The sequence below is a fragment of the Mirounga leonina genome, unplaced genomic scaffold (genome assembly GCF_011800145.1).
Source record: "Mirounga leonina isolate KUSES-001 unplaced genomic scaffold, KU_Mleo_1.0 Mir_108, whole genome shotgun sequence".
Classification (NCBI taxonomy): domain Eukaryota; kingdom Metazoa; phylum Chordata; class Mammalia; order Carnivora; family Phocidae; genus Mirounga; species Mirounga leonina.
The window spans coordinates 5076778-5095735 of NW_023270237.1; the positions used below are offsets into that span (position 1 = coordinate 5076778).

Genomic DNA, 18958 nt, shown 5'->3' on the forward strand with positions numbered 1-18958 from the left:
TAAACAAGATTACAGATGAGAATGCCTGAGTCCCCTGGCCAAACCCCAGCTGGGGTCCAAAGATCAGGGGCACATTAAGTGGGTAAAACAGGACAGAAAAAAGATGTTTCTGGGATTCCTTGCTATGGGAGCCCCAGGTACCAATGATATAAATCTACTGGTGAAATCCTATTGGAGGCTACAGTTAGATTAACAGGATATAGAAATGTAAAGGTTAATATGATTAAGTAAAACATTTAGATGACAATGAGAGTGTTTGAACAGACTTTATGTAAAGTAGTTGCATCTCCTTTACCTGAAAGTATTACAAAGATTATTTATTATGCCTGACTGGGGAGGGTTTCTCCTACTTAGCAGAAGGCTTATAAAGCCATTTTAAGGGCAACAGTGACTGGACAGGTTAAGTGGGAACCAACAAGAATGCTCTAAACTACACAAGTTAATTTCAAATAGTATGTAAGGAAGCTAGACAAATTCTTTGTACAACAGCCCTGTGAACAGGACTCTCAAGTGCCAGTATCCTTCAACTCTTATTTTTCAGGCTATATCTACCATAAAGGATACCATTGGGAAAGAATCTCTGGGTACTGGTCCTATTGGACTAATGGACCATGTGGTATATAACTTCTGGCAAACTGATCACTAAATAACTTGACCAAATGCTTAAAAACAGGGTCCCTGTTGATAATACAAAAAACATAGTAGTGGCATGTCCAACATGCCACAGTATACTATGCACAAATTCATATCATCCATTTTTGTGGGTTTTCTGTCCATCCTGAGACAAGGAGCAAGACCTATGGGAGGCTTTATGGCACACTCTAAATTACATCTAGGTGTGATTACTCATCTAATCCTAGTACAGGGACCCAACATTTTAGAGTAAAAAAGATGTATCCCAACTGTACTCTATTAGTACACAGTGATAATAAAATGCATGGTGGATTAAACAACACAGGCACACAAAACAGAAAAGAACTTTAGAGGATATTGGTACTGGTCTAGTCATTGTAGGACAAGATGAATTTGCTTTTAATGAGGAGTGGCATTCAGAAGAAGACGTACTAACGAGAATAAGCAGATTAGAGGGAGTTCTCCTCCAGGAGGAAAAAGCAAGGGATGAGAATCAGCCTATGAAGATAATGGGGTTGCAGTGAAATGGGTCAGGCAGACTCAAGAAACATTCCCAACATCAAGAAAGAACTATACTCTGACCTATAAGCGCCTCTGGACTGTTTGTTTTTTGTTTTTTTTTTTAAAGATTTTATTTATTTTGACAGAGAGAGACAGTGAGAGACAGAACACAAGCAGGGGGAGTGGGAGAGCGAGAAGCAGGCTTCCCGCGGAGCAGGGAGCCTGATGCAGGGGGGCTTGATTCCAGGACCCTGGGATCATGACCTGAGCCGAAGGCAGACACTTAATGACTGAGCCACCCAGGTGCCCCTGGACAGTTTTAATACAGAGGCTCGAGTAGCCATAGGACAATGGTCCTCCATCTTAGATGCTAAGGCTCAAGGGGCACACCTAAGGGGATCTTATGGACCTCCAAACCTATGGAAGTTCTTCTGGGGCACCTGTAATATACATCGATGAACTATGTATGACTGCCCTTACCCCCACGACTGATCAAAATAAAACACACCCTGTGGTATAACCTAATAGAGGCAGGTACTATTCTGAATACTTCATGTGTCCTCCCTGTAGGAGATAGGTGGGTCCTACAATATACAACACACAATGGGAACCAGTCTTAGTACAAGCTTGTGAACTGAGACAGGGTGAGTCGCTTTATTCAAAACTTACTTGGGGGCGCCTGGGTGGCTCAGTCGTTAAGCATCTGCCTTCGGCTCAGGTCATGATCCCGGAGTCCTGGGATCGAGGCCCGCATCGGGCTCCCTGCTCCACGGGAAGCCTGCTTCTCCCTCTCCCACTCCCCCGGCTTGTGTTCCCTCTCTCGCTATCTCTCTCTCTGTCAAATAAATAAATTTAAAAAATCTTTAAAAAAAAAAAAAAAACTGACTTGGAACCCAGAAATAGCAGAATAAGGGCCAACTGTAACTCATACAATTGTATATGGGTAAGAGTTAATTCTGTTGAGGAGGCAAATTCCTCTGCAATTCTGACTAATCTGTTCTTTAATGAAACTGAAAAATGTATTATGAACATACTGCAATTGTAACCAACATGTAACAATGACATTGTTGGTAAGATTCACAACTTATAAAAAAAAAATCTAAAAATAATACTGGTGATAATCAAATGTATCAGGAGATTGAGTTAAAGCCTTTTCAGAATACAATGCTGATAGAAAAAGAATGGCCTGAGAAAAAACTACATTTAGCTAGCCATCAGTTAATTTCTATGCTAAATAAGTTTATCAAGTTATAAGTTTATCATAAATTACAAATAGCAGTAAATCATGGGAGTAAATGAGTAACAAAATTAGTACAAGAATATGAAAATGTAAGTCAGATTAACTATTTACTTATATCTCTTCCTATTCCACACTAGCTCCTCCAAATGTTGGGCATATTGATAATGTTGCTATTGCTATGACCATCATATAAATGCTATACGAAGTATAGATAGCCAGACAAATATGACTGTTTTGCTGTAGGAGAGTACAGGACAAAGGCAAGGGGGTGGCCCATATAGTGAAGAAGCATCTCTACCCAAGAGATCTGGCCTAGATGTCAGTTACTAAGACGTGATCTCTAGGCCTTTGGAATGTCCTGCTTGATAAGAGTCTTTGTTTGCCTGAGGACTCTGGCCACTGAACAGTCTAATAATGTGATTTATGATGGGGACTTCGGGCATTTCAGTATCATCAGTTACAACTTCTAGAGGAAGTGATAACTATAGGTATTAGTCCGATGTCCAGGAGGAAATAGAGACTACAGCTCAGGTATGTAGACAGTATGTAAACTGAGCTCCAACAAAAACTGTGGACAGCAAAGACTTGGGTGAGCTTCTCTGATTGTTAAAAACTCTGTGTAGTGTTGCACATTGTGGCTGGAAAGACAGAATGATGTCCATGACTTCATAGTCCATGTTGTGGACCCCTCCTATACTCTGTGCCCTATGCATCTCTTCCATTGGCCGATTTTAATCTTCATCCTTTCTCTGCAATAAACTGTAGACACTAGCACCCCAGTTTTCAATGAGTTCTAGGAGTCCTTCTAGTGACTTATCAAGCCTGCTAATGGGTTAGGGAAACCCTCAAACTTACAAATGATGTAACAGAAGTTGGTTTTCTGGGGATTCCCCTAAAACTGTACAGTTGGCAAAACTCACTGCAGTGCTATACTAAGGCTTTTATTTATATACTTTGCTGTTTAACCTTCACAATTACTTTATATGGTAGGTACTACTATTATGAAGACAGAGAGACAGAGAATAAATAACTCAAGTTCATCCTGATATTAACCACAAATGGCACAGTATGAATTTGAAGGAGGAAATCCAACATCAAGACTTATGTTCTTAATATATCACACTGCATTCCTAGATGACTAAGGTTCTCTTTTTCAATAAATACATTGTCTAAATCTATGACTAGAACATCTCTAAGGTCACATCAAGCCATGTAAATCTATAAACAAATAGTAATTCAGATGGAGTTAAGAACAAACCTTAAATAAAGCTTCATTATATTTATTTTGTTGTTTGAATTGTTATTTTTATTAGAAAGGGTTTTTTTTTTTTTAAGATTTCTTTATTTTAGAGAGCGAGCAATTGAGCGAGAGCATGAGCAGGAGGGGCAGAGGGAGAGGAAGAGAGAATCTCAAGCAGACTCAGCATGGAGTCCGACGTGGGGCTTGATCTCATGACCAGGAAATCTAGTCAGAAACCAGGAGTTGGCCACTTAACTGACTGTGCCATCTAGGCGCCCCAGAAAGTTTTAATTCTTTGTACTATTAAGGATATTAAAAATGCTGTATTAACAAAACTTAAAAAGTAGCTGTCAAAGTATATTAACAGAAGACAAATCTAAAAGAATTCATTTGAAGAAAATCATTTCCAAAATAAAAACTACATGATAAAGTCATTATAATAAATTTCTAATTTCTTGGGAAATAATAACTGTTTCTATTGAAAAGACAAATTAGGGGCGCCTGGGTGGCTCAGTCGTTAAGTGTCTCCCTTCAGCTCAGTTATGATCCCAGGGTCCTGGGATATAGCCCCGCATTAGGCTCCCTGCTCCACGGGAAGCCTGCTTCTCCCTCTCCTACTCCCCCTACTTGTGTTCCTTCTCTCGCTGTGTCTCTCTCTGTCAAATAAATAAATATATTTTAAAAAATAATAATAATAAAATGAAAAGACAAATTTTAAGTCAGGCATAATCCCATCTTCCTAAAAAATGATTTTAATTAGTTGGTAATACTTTCTAAGTATATAATTTTGACACCACTATAATCAAGATTTTTACTTGAATTTTATTTGTCCATGCTTCTCTAAAGTATTCATAATTATAATTTTTAAAAACTGCATAATATCTGATTAATTTAACAATATTCATGAATTGTGATAGGACTATAATGAACATCTTTCTGCATATAACATTTTGCCTTTCTTTTTTGTATCTGTAGACCTAGCACACTGTCTTGCTCACATAAGGTGTCTGATAAACATTAGCTGAACTGAATTTAATTTTTACTTTTTAAAAATTGTTTTGTAAAAATAATTTCCTAAGAGAAGAATTAATCAATCAAGAGGATGAACCTCTTTATGGTCCTTACAACAAAATATTTTCCCCCAAAATAATATCATTTATGACCCACAAGAAAAGGATAGATGTGCTCATTCATTGCAGTCTGTCAGTATTAGCTTTTATCATTTAAAAAGTTTGATACTTTACTACACATAATTTGATCTCATAAAGTGTTTTACTTTGCAGGGAAATAATAACCTTGAAGGTATGGTGTCTTTACTAATGCTTCATTATTTACCAAAGAACTGTAAAACAAATAATTCTAACTCTGCAAACTCAATTATCAACACATAAAAACTCTTCAAATGAATTTATTTCAAAGTTCAGTTCACAGTAGGAATGTGGCATGGGTTCACATTTCAGTAAAATTTGGTTGCGGTCGTAATCTAAAAACAAAGTTCGGCAATGAAACAGCCAGATATAAAGGTATTTTGTCCCAAAGAACAGTGAAGTCTATTCTAATTATTTTTTCATTTTTTAAGTTAATTTATTTAAGCAATCTCTACACTCAATGTTGGTCTTGAGCTCATGACCCCAGATCAAGAGCCACATGCTCTATCAACTAAGCCAGCCAGGTGCCCCAAGGAATATCATTTATTTACCTATATATATATATATATGTACAGTGCTTACCATGGTATCTGGCACAGGGTAGGCACTCAAGTTTTGTCAAACAATTCTACTATTCTAATTTGAGAGGGTTTCTTTCAGAACAGAGAACAACTAAAAAGTACTTTCACTAGGCAAATAATCTAAAGGCAATATATTGATAAACATTTACATATTTATAATCTGATCACAATTCCTGATCAAACCAGAATAATCTATCTAATGAAGTTGAAAAGTTGCACTGGGAAGAAGTAGAAGTCTGAGTTTCCTAAAACTCACTCCAGAAAATTAGATAAATTATTACAGATTAGAATACTTAGTTGGCAATAAAGTTATAAGTTCTTTCCTTCTGCATTTTAAAAATAACCCATTTTGGGTAATTTTACATCCCCTCCTCTCCTCCATGACAATAAGATCTCATATTTGTATTTGATTAGAATGAGGGCATCTATTATAAGCATTTTTATTATTTGTCTTTAACTACCTGCCATGTTTAAAATTGCTAACTTACATATTTTTAGCACAACTGGCTGATTATGCTTTCCTGTCATTTGATCTTAGTGTAAAGTAACAGCCAGAAAACTTGCTGTAATTCCCAATAACATTCTTTCTCACTAGCTGGGGGTAGATAGAATAAATTCATCACTTTAGAATTTATTCACTTTAAAATTTATTCACTGTCTAAGATAGATAAAGCACTGTGCTAGACTTCTAGGAACGATTCAAAGATGACTAAGACATGATTCCTGTCCTCAGGGAACTTACAATCTAGTAGGGAAAGACAGACATGCAAACAAATAGGTATAATACAAAGCAGAGGTGCCAGTTGTTAAAACAGAGGTACAAACAAAGTTCTACAGGAACACAGGATGGTGAGATTAATTCTGGTTGGGGTGATCTGGAAGGCTGAGCCTGCAGAAAAGTAGTAGAAAACTCTGCCCCTTAGAAAATGCAGCAGTGTTACAGCCCAGCTGGGTTAGGGTCGAAGCCCCACTCCCCACAGAAGGTTTTCCTAAAGGAGATGGAGCCAGGGCCCTAATCCAGTTAGGTAGGTTATTCGTTGATTTCAATTATGAATGCCAACACTTTCTTTCCCTGGTGCAAATAAATGTGATTTAATGAGTATTTTACTTTACTTAAAAAAATGAAATTTAACAATATATCAAGTAACTTACATAAAAATGTAAGACACCTTGGCTTTCATCATCAGAATAGCCTCAGGTGGTACCCTGATCATACAGGACGAAACCAAAAAAAAAAAAAAAAAGACACCACTTCAGCATGTTACATAGGTGGTGCTCCAATGTATGTTTTGCTATTGATACACTGGGAAGAAAGATGAAAAGACAATTCCAGAGAACTGGGTATTATACTATCCCATATTTTGTTGAAGTTTTAATTTTTAAATTTTTAAAATAAACTTTAGAAAAGGTTAATGAGACTACAGGATTTTTTTTGTTATGTCATGATTTCAAGAACCAGCAGGTACACTGCCAGTTTCTACTGATTTCTTAGAATAAGTAGACAATATAACCAATATGTAATATTTAACAGGTACCACACGAGGGGTGAAACAACTAGAAAGAGGATAATACAAACATATGTTTAAGTACAAAAGAACATGAAAGCAAGTATCATGTACACAGAATTAGAAACATTAAATTTGTAGAGAATTAAAAAATATTAGTTTTTGCTGTTTAATTCTCCCCGCCAGTGTTTAATTCTATTGCCATCTCATATGTAACCCTAAACTTTCTCAAATTTGTAGATATAGTATTTTATTCTGCTATATGAATTTAAAAATTCTGAATTTCTTAACAACTGCTTGTAGATATCGTTAAATAAGCCTCATTTTAATGAACAGTAGGGAAAAAATACAATCTCAGCTATGTGTACTAAACATAAATGTTTGTAGAAGTCTTATGAAACTTAAAAATGATTATTTTCTAAAGTATACCAAGCATTGTCATTTCAATTATTTGTTCCATTAATTTTTACAACATCCTAATACAAAGAAAGAAAGGAAACAGGAAGAAAGGAAGGAAAACACATCCTGATTGTCTGAATTAAGGAAAATATCTCATTATATAGATGTCCTTTAAATATAAACAAACAGTTCAAAAAGTTTTGCTATCATAAAATTAGCTGAGCAAACCATGAGGCAAATACAGAAGGGTTACGGCATCTCTAATAATATAAATAAAGCTTATAACAAATATTAGAAAAACACAAAATCCTAATAATAAGTAATTGAAAAAAGACAATCACAAAAATACAAGTTGCTAATATGAATATTCATCCCATTAAAGAAATGCAAATTAAAACAATGAAATAGTATTTTAAGATATCAAATTAGCAGATATAAAAATTACAACATTCACTTTTGTACTCAAGTTGTAAAAATCCTTTTTTAAATGTCTGGGTTTTAAAGACAAGACAGTCTGAAAATAAGTAATCAATGTTTGCGGAGGTGGGAGTGAGGTGGGGGATTAGGATTAGGGTGAAGATGAAAGCACTCACACACTGACCAGGGGCAATGGCAGTAAGTATTTGTGGAGAGTATCAGATTTTTATATATTTTTTTTCAAGTTCATACCCTCTGACCAGTAATTCTACTATGAATCTAAATTTTTAAAATAATCAGAGATGCAAAGATTTACATATTTATCACAATAATATTTATCGGTTATTTATAATCATGAAAAAATTAGGAACAATACCAAACATTAGGGAAATGGATCATTATAGGATGAAATATTATTTAGCCATTAAAAACTGTTAAAATTATTACTTGTGAGGAGGAATGAATATGTTGAAATATCAAGTAAAAAAAGCAGGATCTACAATTTTAATGCAGTCTTAGCTAAAACTATTATTAGAAAGCAGAGATTTTATATCCTGCTGCTTATTTATTAGTTCTAATACATGGGAAGGCACATAAAATCTTTAGGGTTTTCTATATATAAGATCATATCGTCTGCCAACAGAAATAACTTTACTTCTTCCTCTCGAATTTAGATGCCTTTTTTTTTCTTTTTCTTGTCTACCTGCTCTGGCTAGAACTTCCAATACTATGTTGACCAGAAAAGTGCCCTCTTGGTCTTATTCCCTATCTTAGAGGAAAAAGCTTGCAGTCTTTCACAATTGAGTATGACATCAGCTAAGCAAAAGGATATAAAATCAACACATAAAATTCAGTTGTGTTTCTACATTCTAGTAATGAACAATCTGAAAATGAAATTATCAAATTGATTCCATTTACAATAGCATCAAAAAGAGTAAATTCCTTAAAAATTGACCAAGTAAGTGACATAATTGTACACTGAAAACTACACAACACTGCTAAAAATATTTAAAGAAAACATAAATAAATGGAAAGACATCTTGTGGTCATGAACTGAAAGGCTTAAGATGTCAATACTACCCAAAGTAATCTACAGATTCAATGCAACCTCTATCAAAATCCCAAAGTTTCAGGCTGAAGTAGAAGTATCCATCCTGAAACTCATATGGAATTCCAAGGGACACTGAATGGCCAAAACAGTCTTGAAAAAGAATAAAGTTGGAGTATGCACATTTTCTGATTTCAAAACTTACTACACAAAGCTACATGGGGTGCCTGGGTGGCTCAGTCATAGTTGAGCGGCTGACTTAGGATTTCGGCTCAGGTCATGATATTGAGCCCTCCATCGGGCTCTGTGCTAAGTGAGGAGACGGCTTGGGATTCTCTCTCCCCTTCTCCTTCTGCACCTCCCCCCCAACTCACATGCACTCTCTCTCTTTATCTCTCAAATAAAATTTTACTACAAAGCCACGGTAATCAAAATAGTGTGGTACAGGCATAAACACAGACATATAGACTGATGGAATAGAGAACCCAGAAATAAACACTTGAATAAATGGTCAAATAATTTTTGCACAAGGTGCCAAGACCATTCAAAAGAAAAAGGAAAGTCTTTTCAACAAATGGTAATAGGAAAACTGGATATCAACAAGCAAATGAAAGAAATTGAACACTCACCTAATACCATAAGCAAAAATTAGCTCAAAATACATTAAAGGCCTACATATAAAGCCTAAAACAAGAAAACTCCTAGAAGAAAACATACAATAAAAGCTTCATGATTTGGATTTGGCAATAATTTCTTGGACATGACACCAAAAGCACGGGTAACCAAAAAAATAAACTGGACTTTATGAATATTAAAAAATTTTGTGCATCAAAAGACACTGTCAACAGAGTAAAAAGTCAACCACAGAATGGAAGAAAATGTTTGCATTCCATCTAATAAGGGATTAATATCCTGAATATACAGAGAACTCCTAGAACTAAGCAAATAAAAACAACCTGATTCAAAAATGGACAAAACTTGAATAGATATTTCTCCAAGGAAGATAAACAAATAGCATATAAGCACAAGAAAAGATGCTCAGTATCACTAATCACTAGGGAAACATAAATCAAAACCACAAGGAGGTACTACTACCTCACACCCATTAGGATGGCTATTATCAAAAACTAAAATGAACAAGTATTGCCAAGAATGTAAACCAGTACAGCTGCTGTGGAAAACAGTATGGCAGTTAATCCAAAGTTTTAAAAATACAATTACAAGATAGCAATTCCACTTCTTCAGCAATTCTCATAAGAATTGAAAGCATGGTCTCAATGAGATATATGTACACCTGTGTGCACAGCAGCATTATTCACAATAGCCATGAGGTGTAAGCAACATACGGGTCTCTCAACAGACAAAGGAATAAATAAAATGTGGTACATACATAATGAAATATTATTCAGCCTTATAAAGGAAGGAAATTCTCATACAGGCTACAACATAAAAATAAACTTCGCAGACATTAATGCTGAGTGAAATAAGCCAGTCACGAAAAGACAAATACCAGATGATTCCACTTCTATTGAGGTAGTTAGAGTAGTCAAAATCCTAGAGACAGAAAATAAAATGGTAGTTGCCAGGAGTTGGGAAGAAGAAGGAATGGGGAGTTGCTGTTCAATGGGAATAGAGTTTCAGTTCTGCAAGATGGAATAAGTTCTGTAGATGGATGATTGTACAACAATGTGAATATACTCAGTGCCACTGAACTTTATACTTAAAAATGATTAAAGTGGTAAATTTTATGTTAAGCATATTTACCATATTTTTAAAAAATTCTTTAATTCTACGGTGGAAAAAAGCAGAGAAATACTGTATAAGAAAATATGTCAAAATATGTCATGCTTGGTGATGAAAATAGAATGATTCATCATTTTCTACTTTAAACCATTTAGCATTTCCAATTTTTTTAATGTGTACCTTTTTTTGTGTAAGAAAAACTAAGCTGAATTTTAAAAAGAGGTTACATAATTTTTTTTTTTTTTTAAGATTTTATTTATTTATTTGAGACAGAGAGAATGAGAGAGACAGAGAGCACATGAGAGGGGGAGGGTCAGAGGGAGAAGCAGGCTCCCTGCCGAGCAGGGAGCCCGATGCGGGACTCGATCCCGGGACTCCAGGATCATGACCTGAGCCGAAGGCAGTCGCTTAACCAACTGAGCCACCCAGGTGCCCCAAGAGGTTACATAATTAAATATTTTATGAGGTTAAAAGGTTTTCAGCAGAAATAAATTTCTAAAATAATGACAAAAATTATTAAACAATATTTTCTATTTTCTCTAAGATCAGTAATTTATGAATATATATAGGAATTCACCTTGATTTTAATAATTATCTCTAAGACAGGGCAAAGGTTTTCTAAAGTTCTGTTTATTCTTTAACTGTGATACTGAGGCATACTTTCTGGTATTGTTGTTACTGCTTCCTGCTTTTGAGGCTTTTCATACAAAATTCACATATATGTCAAGTTTTAACCAATTTTTGAGTTAAATTTTATAAAATAAAAAAACATGTTAGTCATGGCTTTAAAATCTTCATATTAACAATTCAATATATTCATCCAACAAATGTTTCTTAAAATCTATCATGGATAAAATTATCTTATTTTGCTAGAGCATTCAAAGTATCTTACCAAAACTATAGCTCAAAGATATCATCTTCCATCTTTTGATATTATACATATTTTCTTTTAAAAATATAATTAGTTCATTTCATTCTCTTTTTAACCACTTATATCCTCAGACTTTTAAAGGTCTAACTCACTAAAAGAGAAAATGTGTAAGTACTACAATTATTAACAAGAAAAACTATTCTTGTAAATAGTTAATTTATGTTGAAAAAAATCTGAAAGTACCTACTCTCATGGTATTTATACCAAATACCTGAAATAATGTTTTAATGGCTTTAAAAATATTTCTTTGATATCAGCATAAGAAAATTATTTCATTCAAACATATACTGCCCAATGGTTAAACAGATATGGCTTTCTTCCTAGTAGAACGATCTTATTTGGTATGTTTCTTTTTTTTCCCCAAGTTTGTTTGTTTGTTTAGTAATCTCCACACCTTACATGGGGCTTGAACTCACAACTCAGAGATCAAGAGTCGTGTGTTCTTCTGACTCAGCCAGCCAGACTTCCTTAGTATGTTTCTTTTACAAAACTCTTCAGACTAGCTGAGAATTTTGTGAAATCTGTATTTCTTAAATAGACATTTTCTAATATGAAGTAATTTTACCTATTACGTGAACATATAATTTCACATTAAATATCTACTATCATCCACAATGAATTCAACTTTTATTAAATTTAATAAACCAAGGAAAATTACATGCTATTGAATGCTTTATAAAAAGTATTCTCTTATTATCTACGTACAAAGTCTCAATCTCACAAAACTGTTCCACATTACACACAAACTAGTCAACTATCTGTTAGTAACCTTTAATCCAATTTATATGTTTCTCCTAACTGGATAGATTAAACTAGTTCTAGGCTAAATATGCTAAAAGAGTACTAACAAAAAGGACACATAAAGTTGTTTAACAAAATAAAAGCCAAATTTTGATATTTCTGCCAGATACTTCAGAGCCTCTTCAGGAATAATCTATGATCACCAAGACAAATCTGAACTTACATTCAGTTCCTGTTCTTTTAAATTAAACAACTGAGAATGTTTAATGAAACAAGTATAGATCTTACCAATGCAGGCCACTGAATTTGTTTGCCCTTTGATCCCTGAGTCTGGCTAGGGTCGATCCTTCTGGCCCAGATTAAGTGGTATTCCACCAAGAAAGTTGAAAAATCTTCATATACTTTAACCCACTCTCGTTTATCCCATTCAAGATCATCAAATTCCACATAAACCTATAGAAAAGAAAACGTAAAACTCCATGAGCAATGCAGAATGTGATATATATATACATATATGTATTTTAAAAGATTTATTTATGTATTTTAGAAAGAGAGAGAGCTGGGGGGGAGAGCAGAGGGACAGGGAGGTCTCAAGGAGACTCTGAGCTGAGCGCGGAGCCCCATGCAGGGCTTGATTTCATAATGCTCAGATCGTGACCTGAGCCAAAACCAAGAGTTGGATGCTTAACCAACTATGCCACCCAAGAGGCCCCCAAGTAGGTTACTTTAAAATAAAGGCACAAAGTTGAATTAGAAAAAACATTATCAAATACATTATTTGAATTGACATTTCTCTTAAAATCATTATTTACCTAATTTTCTCATTAACCATATTAGAACTCCCTACTTGTTGTATATCAAGAAGATAAACCATACATTTATTAAGAAAAGCAAATTACACAATGTTAGTACAGACTGGCTGATATCTACTAAAGACATACTAAAGACTGTGGATACTGATGATTCTAGAAGGAGAGGTTGGGAAATATTAACTATTTTAGGCTTTGCAAACTATATGATCTCTGTCATATCCGTTTACCTCTGATTTTATAGTACAAAAGCAGCCACAGATAATATGTAAACAAATGGGTTTGGCTTGGTTCCAATAAAACTTTACTTATAGAGACAGGTGGCAATTCAAGTATGGTTCAACATATAACAGTCAATCAGTACAATATACCATATATACCCTCCATATACCAGAATGGAAGAAAAAATACTACATGATCATCTTGCTTGACACAGAAAAAGCATTAGACACGCTCAACATTTTGCATGATAAACATATTCCAATTAGGAATAAAAGGAAGCTACTCCAACACAATGATGGTAATACTGAAAAACCCTCAACTAACAGCATACTCAATGGTGAAAGCCTGAAAGCTTTTCCTCTAAAACAGAAACAAGGATGTTAATATTTGGAAAACCGAAGCTGACTCTCTTACACCTATTCATTCAACCCCTTCTCCCACTTTCATCCTTTTTCATTCACTACCTAAGATGCTCTCTTCATAGAGCTGTCTTCCCTAGTACATTATAAGTTTTGTTGGAGGCATTCTTGTTTTCTTCTTCCGCCCATCTTCTGCTCCCTTACATCTGAAGTGTTTCACTTTCCCCTCATTTAAATCCTGTTAGTTCTTCTGCCCTCACCGAAGTTCTTCCAGAATGTTTATAACCCCACTTTCACTCAAACTTACCTTTGAACTCCTATAAGCAGTTATTTTTCATATAGTTTATGTAGTATATAATCAGATTCTGCCCTATATTCTTCAAATATAATGAGAATATTTTTGTATTATGGCTGCAAACTCACTGAGGGTAAAGCTGTTACAGTATCCAGTACAGTGCTGCATACATGCAAAGTACTTAGTAAATATTAAGTATCTCCTGACTCTTGAAATTGCTGACTTTTAAACATGGACACAAACTGGTATTATGTTTGGTTTTGAGGTCTTTCTGCTGCTGCTCATTAGGAAGCTAGTTAGATATACTTACCTGTTAGAATTGGGAAAGAAGAATACACTGTTCAAGGAGTTAACACCTATTCCTAGTTATCTATGCCAACTCAGAGCAGGAGCCCAAGTCAAGGAAGGAGCCAACAAAACTGTTGGCTTCTTCTAAAAATGCATCCTAAGGGGTTGAGCTGAGATCCACCTGATGTTATGCCAAGTTGCAAACTATACCATTTTCTCTACCACTTGAAATCTTGTAAGAGTATGTAATCACTAAATTGTGGTGCAAATGGGCTTTTGAAAACTACAGAAAACTGAAGCAGAGCAATGCTCAGGAAAACCTGAGTGCTATCTTTGTTTTCCCTTCATGGACAATAATATGGTCTTACTGACAAAATATTTCAGTCAAGAACCTGAAGAGCCAAGGTTTTAAACATTTCCCTATCAGAAATGGCATTAATTCATTGTATATTCTTCCAGATGCAAAACCCTTGATAACAGAATTAAAGTTTTCAGCATGAAGTGAACTTTCTAAACTCATGGCTGATCTTGCAGGGACAGTGTCACTGACAGTTTTAGGAATCTACTAGGACCCTGGGGACAAAGAAATGAAATTCTTTTCCTTTGCTGTATAGCCAACTTACCTTCATATTATCAAAACAGTGAAGTGTTTGAATGTCAATAGTTAGATAGACAGACACTAAAATAAGCTAGCCTGTTATTGTTTCGTGGATTCTGGCAAAAGACAGGAGTCTCCCAGGACTTTATTACAGCCAAGTGAAAGTGTGTGGCTTGTGTTGACCCCTCATGCCTCCTAAGACCCATGGGAAGGATGCCCAGAGCCCGAAGAGGAATACCTATGCACTCAGACAGCTGTGTCACAGATCTGTGCCGGGAGAGGGTGGAGGGGCCCCCCTTTTATAATAAATAGAAGCAAGCCTGCTATTTGGAGGAAGTTATTACTTCATACTTCATTGGTGCTCACTGCAAACACAGCTCTGAGAAATGGCCCAGGTAAAGAGTGGTCAGGGTTTCCCATGCTTGATATATCTCGCAAGGACATGCAGGGATGCTCAGTGCTCATGCTAGATTCTCTACACCAATAAAGGTAAGACTGTGTATCTTGGCTAACTGAATGAGTAACTAATCTACCCTTATGGTGTATTGGTATGTATGTGGGGTAAGGTTTGGGGAGGCATAGTTTCTTTCCATCAATCTGCAAACCTACCAAAAACACTATATATACTAACTCGGTTGTTTAGTTTTATATTACTTTATACTGACTCCCACCTCGTTCACCTCTATTGGGTCCTTCGGCCTGCTTATTTCCTTCTTACTAACTAAAGATACGAGATCCTTGGGGGTAAAGATTAGTATGCCTTCATCTTTTTTTTTTTGCATCTCTGGTATCTGGCATGGTGCCTAACAAACTAAAGTGCTCAGCAAATATTTTAACAACCCAGCACCACGTAAAACATATAATGAGTATGAATAAATGACTAATTTGCAAAAAAAAGAAAAAGAAAGGAAAGAAAAGAAAAGAAAAAAGGTCCTAAATGCAACATGAATACAGTTGTTTCATTTACTAATTAATCACTGCATTCATAATTATGTAGAAAAAAAGAAAAGGAAGATTTCACTCAGTAAACACTTCTGATTGCATATTAGAGCCTATCATTAGGAACACTGGGAATTCAGAAATAAGAGATATACATCAAGAATTAATAGCTATGGATATTGTGGTGATTACCATAAGAGTGAATATGATCTGAGAAAAAGGCTCAGCAAAATAATCATTAAAAATAATTATTTCAAAAAAAAAATTATTTCATAGTGAACATGTGGTAAATACTTTTTTTAGCCCAAGATACAAAACAGTGATTTTGAAGAACTGGTCGCTAGATAATTAAAAGACTATCACATATCTCTTTTAATACATGTCTTCTACAACAGATCTCAACATGCACAAATTCTCTGTTCTCTATATGTATAAAGCAGACACTGAAAGAAAAGCTGTTAGACTGTCAGAAGAACTACTAGCAAGATGAAGGAAGTATAAGCAGCAGTCATGTGATGCAGTTTCTGTTATGTGGTCCATTAAAACTAACCTAACCTTGAAACCCTTCAAACACAGGGTGCCTAGGTGGTTCAATCAGTTAAGCATCTGACTTCAGCTCAGGTCATAATCTTGGGGTCCTGGGATAGAGTCCCACATCTGGCTCCTAAGTGCTCAGTGGAGAGTCTGCTTCTCCCTCTTCCTCTGCCTCTCCTTCCACCCTGTTCATGCTCTCTCAAATAAAAATAAAATCTTAAAAATAAAAAATAAAAAATGAACTCGTCAAACACAATTATCATCTATATGGAGAATGTCTCTTTTCTCCTACATAGCTTGATTGCTTGAAAATGGCAAATGGATTCTGGTCACTTGGACACCTACATTCAACTTACACATACCAAAATAATAGCATATTAAAGCTGAGAATTATTATTTTTATCTAAATTGTAATTTCAGCCCTGCCACTTTATTTTAGGACCTCTCAGTAAGCCACAATCTTTATCTGCAAATGTTATACAGTTAATTTGGGAAAGGTAATGTGGGAACAGTAAAAATATTAGCTATATAAAAATCTACTAATGCACCAATTTGAAAAAATATTTCAGATTACTATGATGGGCATTTTTGGAGCTAAAATTCATCAATAATTATCACAAAATTTTTGAAAGGTCCTAGGAAAATCCCTATTTTCCTAGAACTATGAAATAAAAACAATGACCAATAAGAAAGCTTGTATTCTCTCACAATATACTATTTTCACTGATATTTATAAAGAAAATTAAAATTACACAACTATTGCCACTATAAAATCAAGTGATAAAAACAAATTCAGTTATTTTTACCTTGGTATCAATAATAATACTAATATTATCACACCAGCGTGGTACACCATGGGCCTCACCTTTTTATGCACTCTAACAGTAAGAGTGATCTGCATGATGTCATGTGAGAATGGTGATGAGCTAAAACAACTTAGCCTCTAAAGAATCTTTTGTGTTAAAAATAAAAGCATTAGACTATATTAACATTCCTCAAACTATAGTCTACATTATAGAATCATTTCTTTTCATATAAAAAGGCATTACGTAAGCCAGATAAGTTATGAACAATCATGGACTAGTAAGTTACAAATGTCTAATTTTATCAGAAGTCTTCTCAAGGTTTTTAATAATGCCAATGTTCACTGTCCATTATTAGTAAGAGAGATAATACCATGAGATTTTCCCCATTTGTCCATAAAATCTCCAATTATGAGATATCTCATAAAATATTGCTCTATAAAATAGCAATATGGGAGAAAAATGGACTAGTTTTTCCATAAGATTTATCCATCTACAAATCTATATAAATAATTTGGTGATAACCAATGGGGTGGGGGGCCTAAAACCTGGTCATCTCTTCCCAAATACTGAAAACTTTTAAATGTGGGGGCACCTGGGTGGCTGAGTCCATTAAGCACATGACTCTTGATTTTGGCTCAGGTTGTGATTTCACGTCTGGCTCCACTCAGCACAGAGTCTGCTTTGGATTGTCTCTTTCCCTCTCGCTCTGTCCCTCCTCCCACTCACTCTCTCGTAAATAAATAATAAATAAAATCTATAAAAAATAAATTTTAAATCTGGCATTAAATTTTTTTTTTTAAAGATTTTATTTATTTGACAGAGAGAGACAGCGAGAGCAGGAACACAAGCAGGGGGAGTGGGAAAGGGAGAAGCAGGCCTCCCGCCAAGCAGGGAGCCTGATGTGGGACTCGATCCCTGGACCCCAGGATCATGACCTGAGCCGAAGGCAGACGCTTAACGACTGAGCCACCCAGGCGCCCATAAATCTGGCATTAAATTTATGAGATTTAAAATATAACACAGTAAAGTCCTTTTAGACAATTAATGTAAATAATGATACACAAATGAAAACACCTCATTTAGTTCTCTGTTTCTTTCAATAGCATCACAGAACAAACTAAGAACTGCTGAATGGCTCAGGAGGAAGAAAACTATCAGCAGTTCAGTTTTTTAGCATAAGGCGGCTTGACAGACAGAAGAATAATTTCAAGACATTTGAAAAAGTGAAAGAGAGAGAGAAGCAGCTTGCCCAAACAAAAAGGAAAAAACCTTCCAGGAACTCAAATTCTGAGAATGCTTTTAAAGCATGAGAGTAAATCAATGAAGAAAGGTTTTCTATAGGTTATGAAAAAAGGGATGCCTAAGAGTAGTTTACAAATCTGAAGATATGAGGATCTAACTAGAGAGTTTAAAGGAGAGGGACAGCAACTAAAAAATCCAGGGAAGAAAAATCCAAGTTAAATGCAAAGTCCTACATATTACAAATGCTTGTTAATAAATCTCCAACATAATTTATTTAGAAAAAGGCTCAGATTCTGGTTTTGATCTTTTGAGGCATGATTAGAGATTATACTAAGTATACTGTTTTTATAGAAAAGAGGTCAAATACTGAGGCTCCCATAATGTATATATAATTCCAGTTCCTAGGAGTAATTTTTAAAGTAAGTTGGAAATCTTATGAGACAACATGAATATCAATCATCTTCTAAGTATATATTAGCTTTTGACTTCTCTTTCCTAGCAGTTGATTATTAGCCTCTTAAACTCAGTGCGAGTGCTCCACAGTTTTGAAAATTTGTATTTTCAATCACCCAACCAACAAATCTTTTCTGCCACTATTACTGCTACTGACTCCAGATCCAGTCACTCCTTTCAGATATTTCTGTCCCAGGTACGAGAGGCTTTGTTCCTTCCTTTTGTAAAAGAATTGAGAAGGGGAATGACAGACAGGAAAAGAGGTATTCCTAAAATCATCCATTTA

At 35.1% G+C, this 18958-nt stretch overlaps 1 protein-coding gene across 3 annotated transcripts in view; it reads right to left on the reverse strand.

Moving 5' to 3' along the window:
• The window catches only part of LOC118019659 (probable JmjC domain-containing histone demethylation protein 2C), a 341719-nt gene that overhangs the window by 188620 nt on the left and 134141 nt on the right, over positions 1-18958 (reverse strand). For all 3 annotated transcript variants that reach the window (XM_035019066.1, XM_035019042.1, XM_035019051.1), the window contains exon 2: positions 12416-12580. Coding sequence is in view for 2 of the 3 variants with exons in the window: in XM_035019042.1 (XP_034874933.1) it covers positions 12416-12580 (165 nt within the window). In the remaining variant the exon portion in view is untranslated. The remainder of the gene's footprint in view (positions 1-12415; positions 12581-18958) is intronic.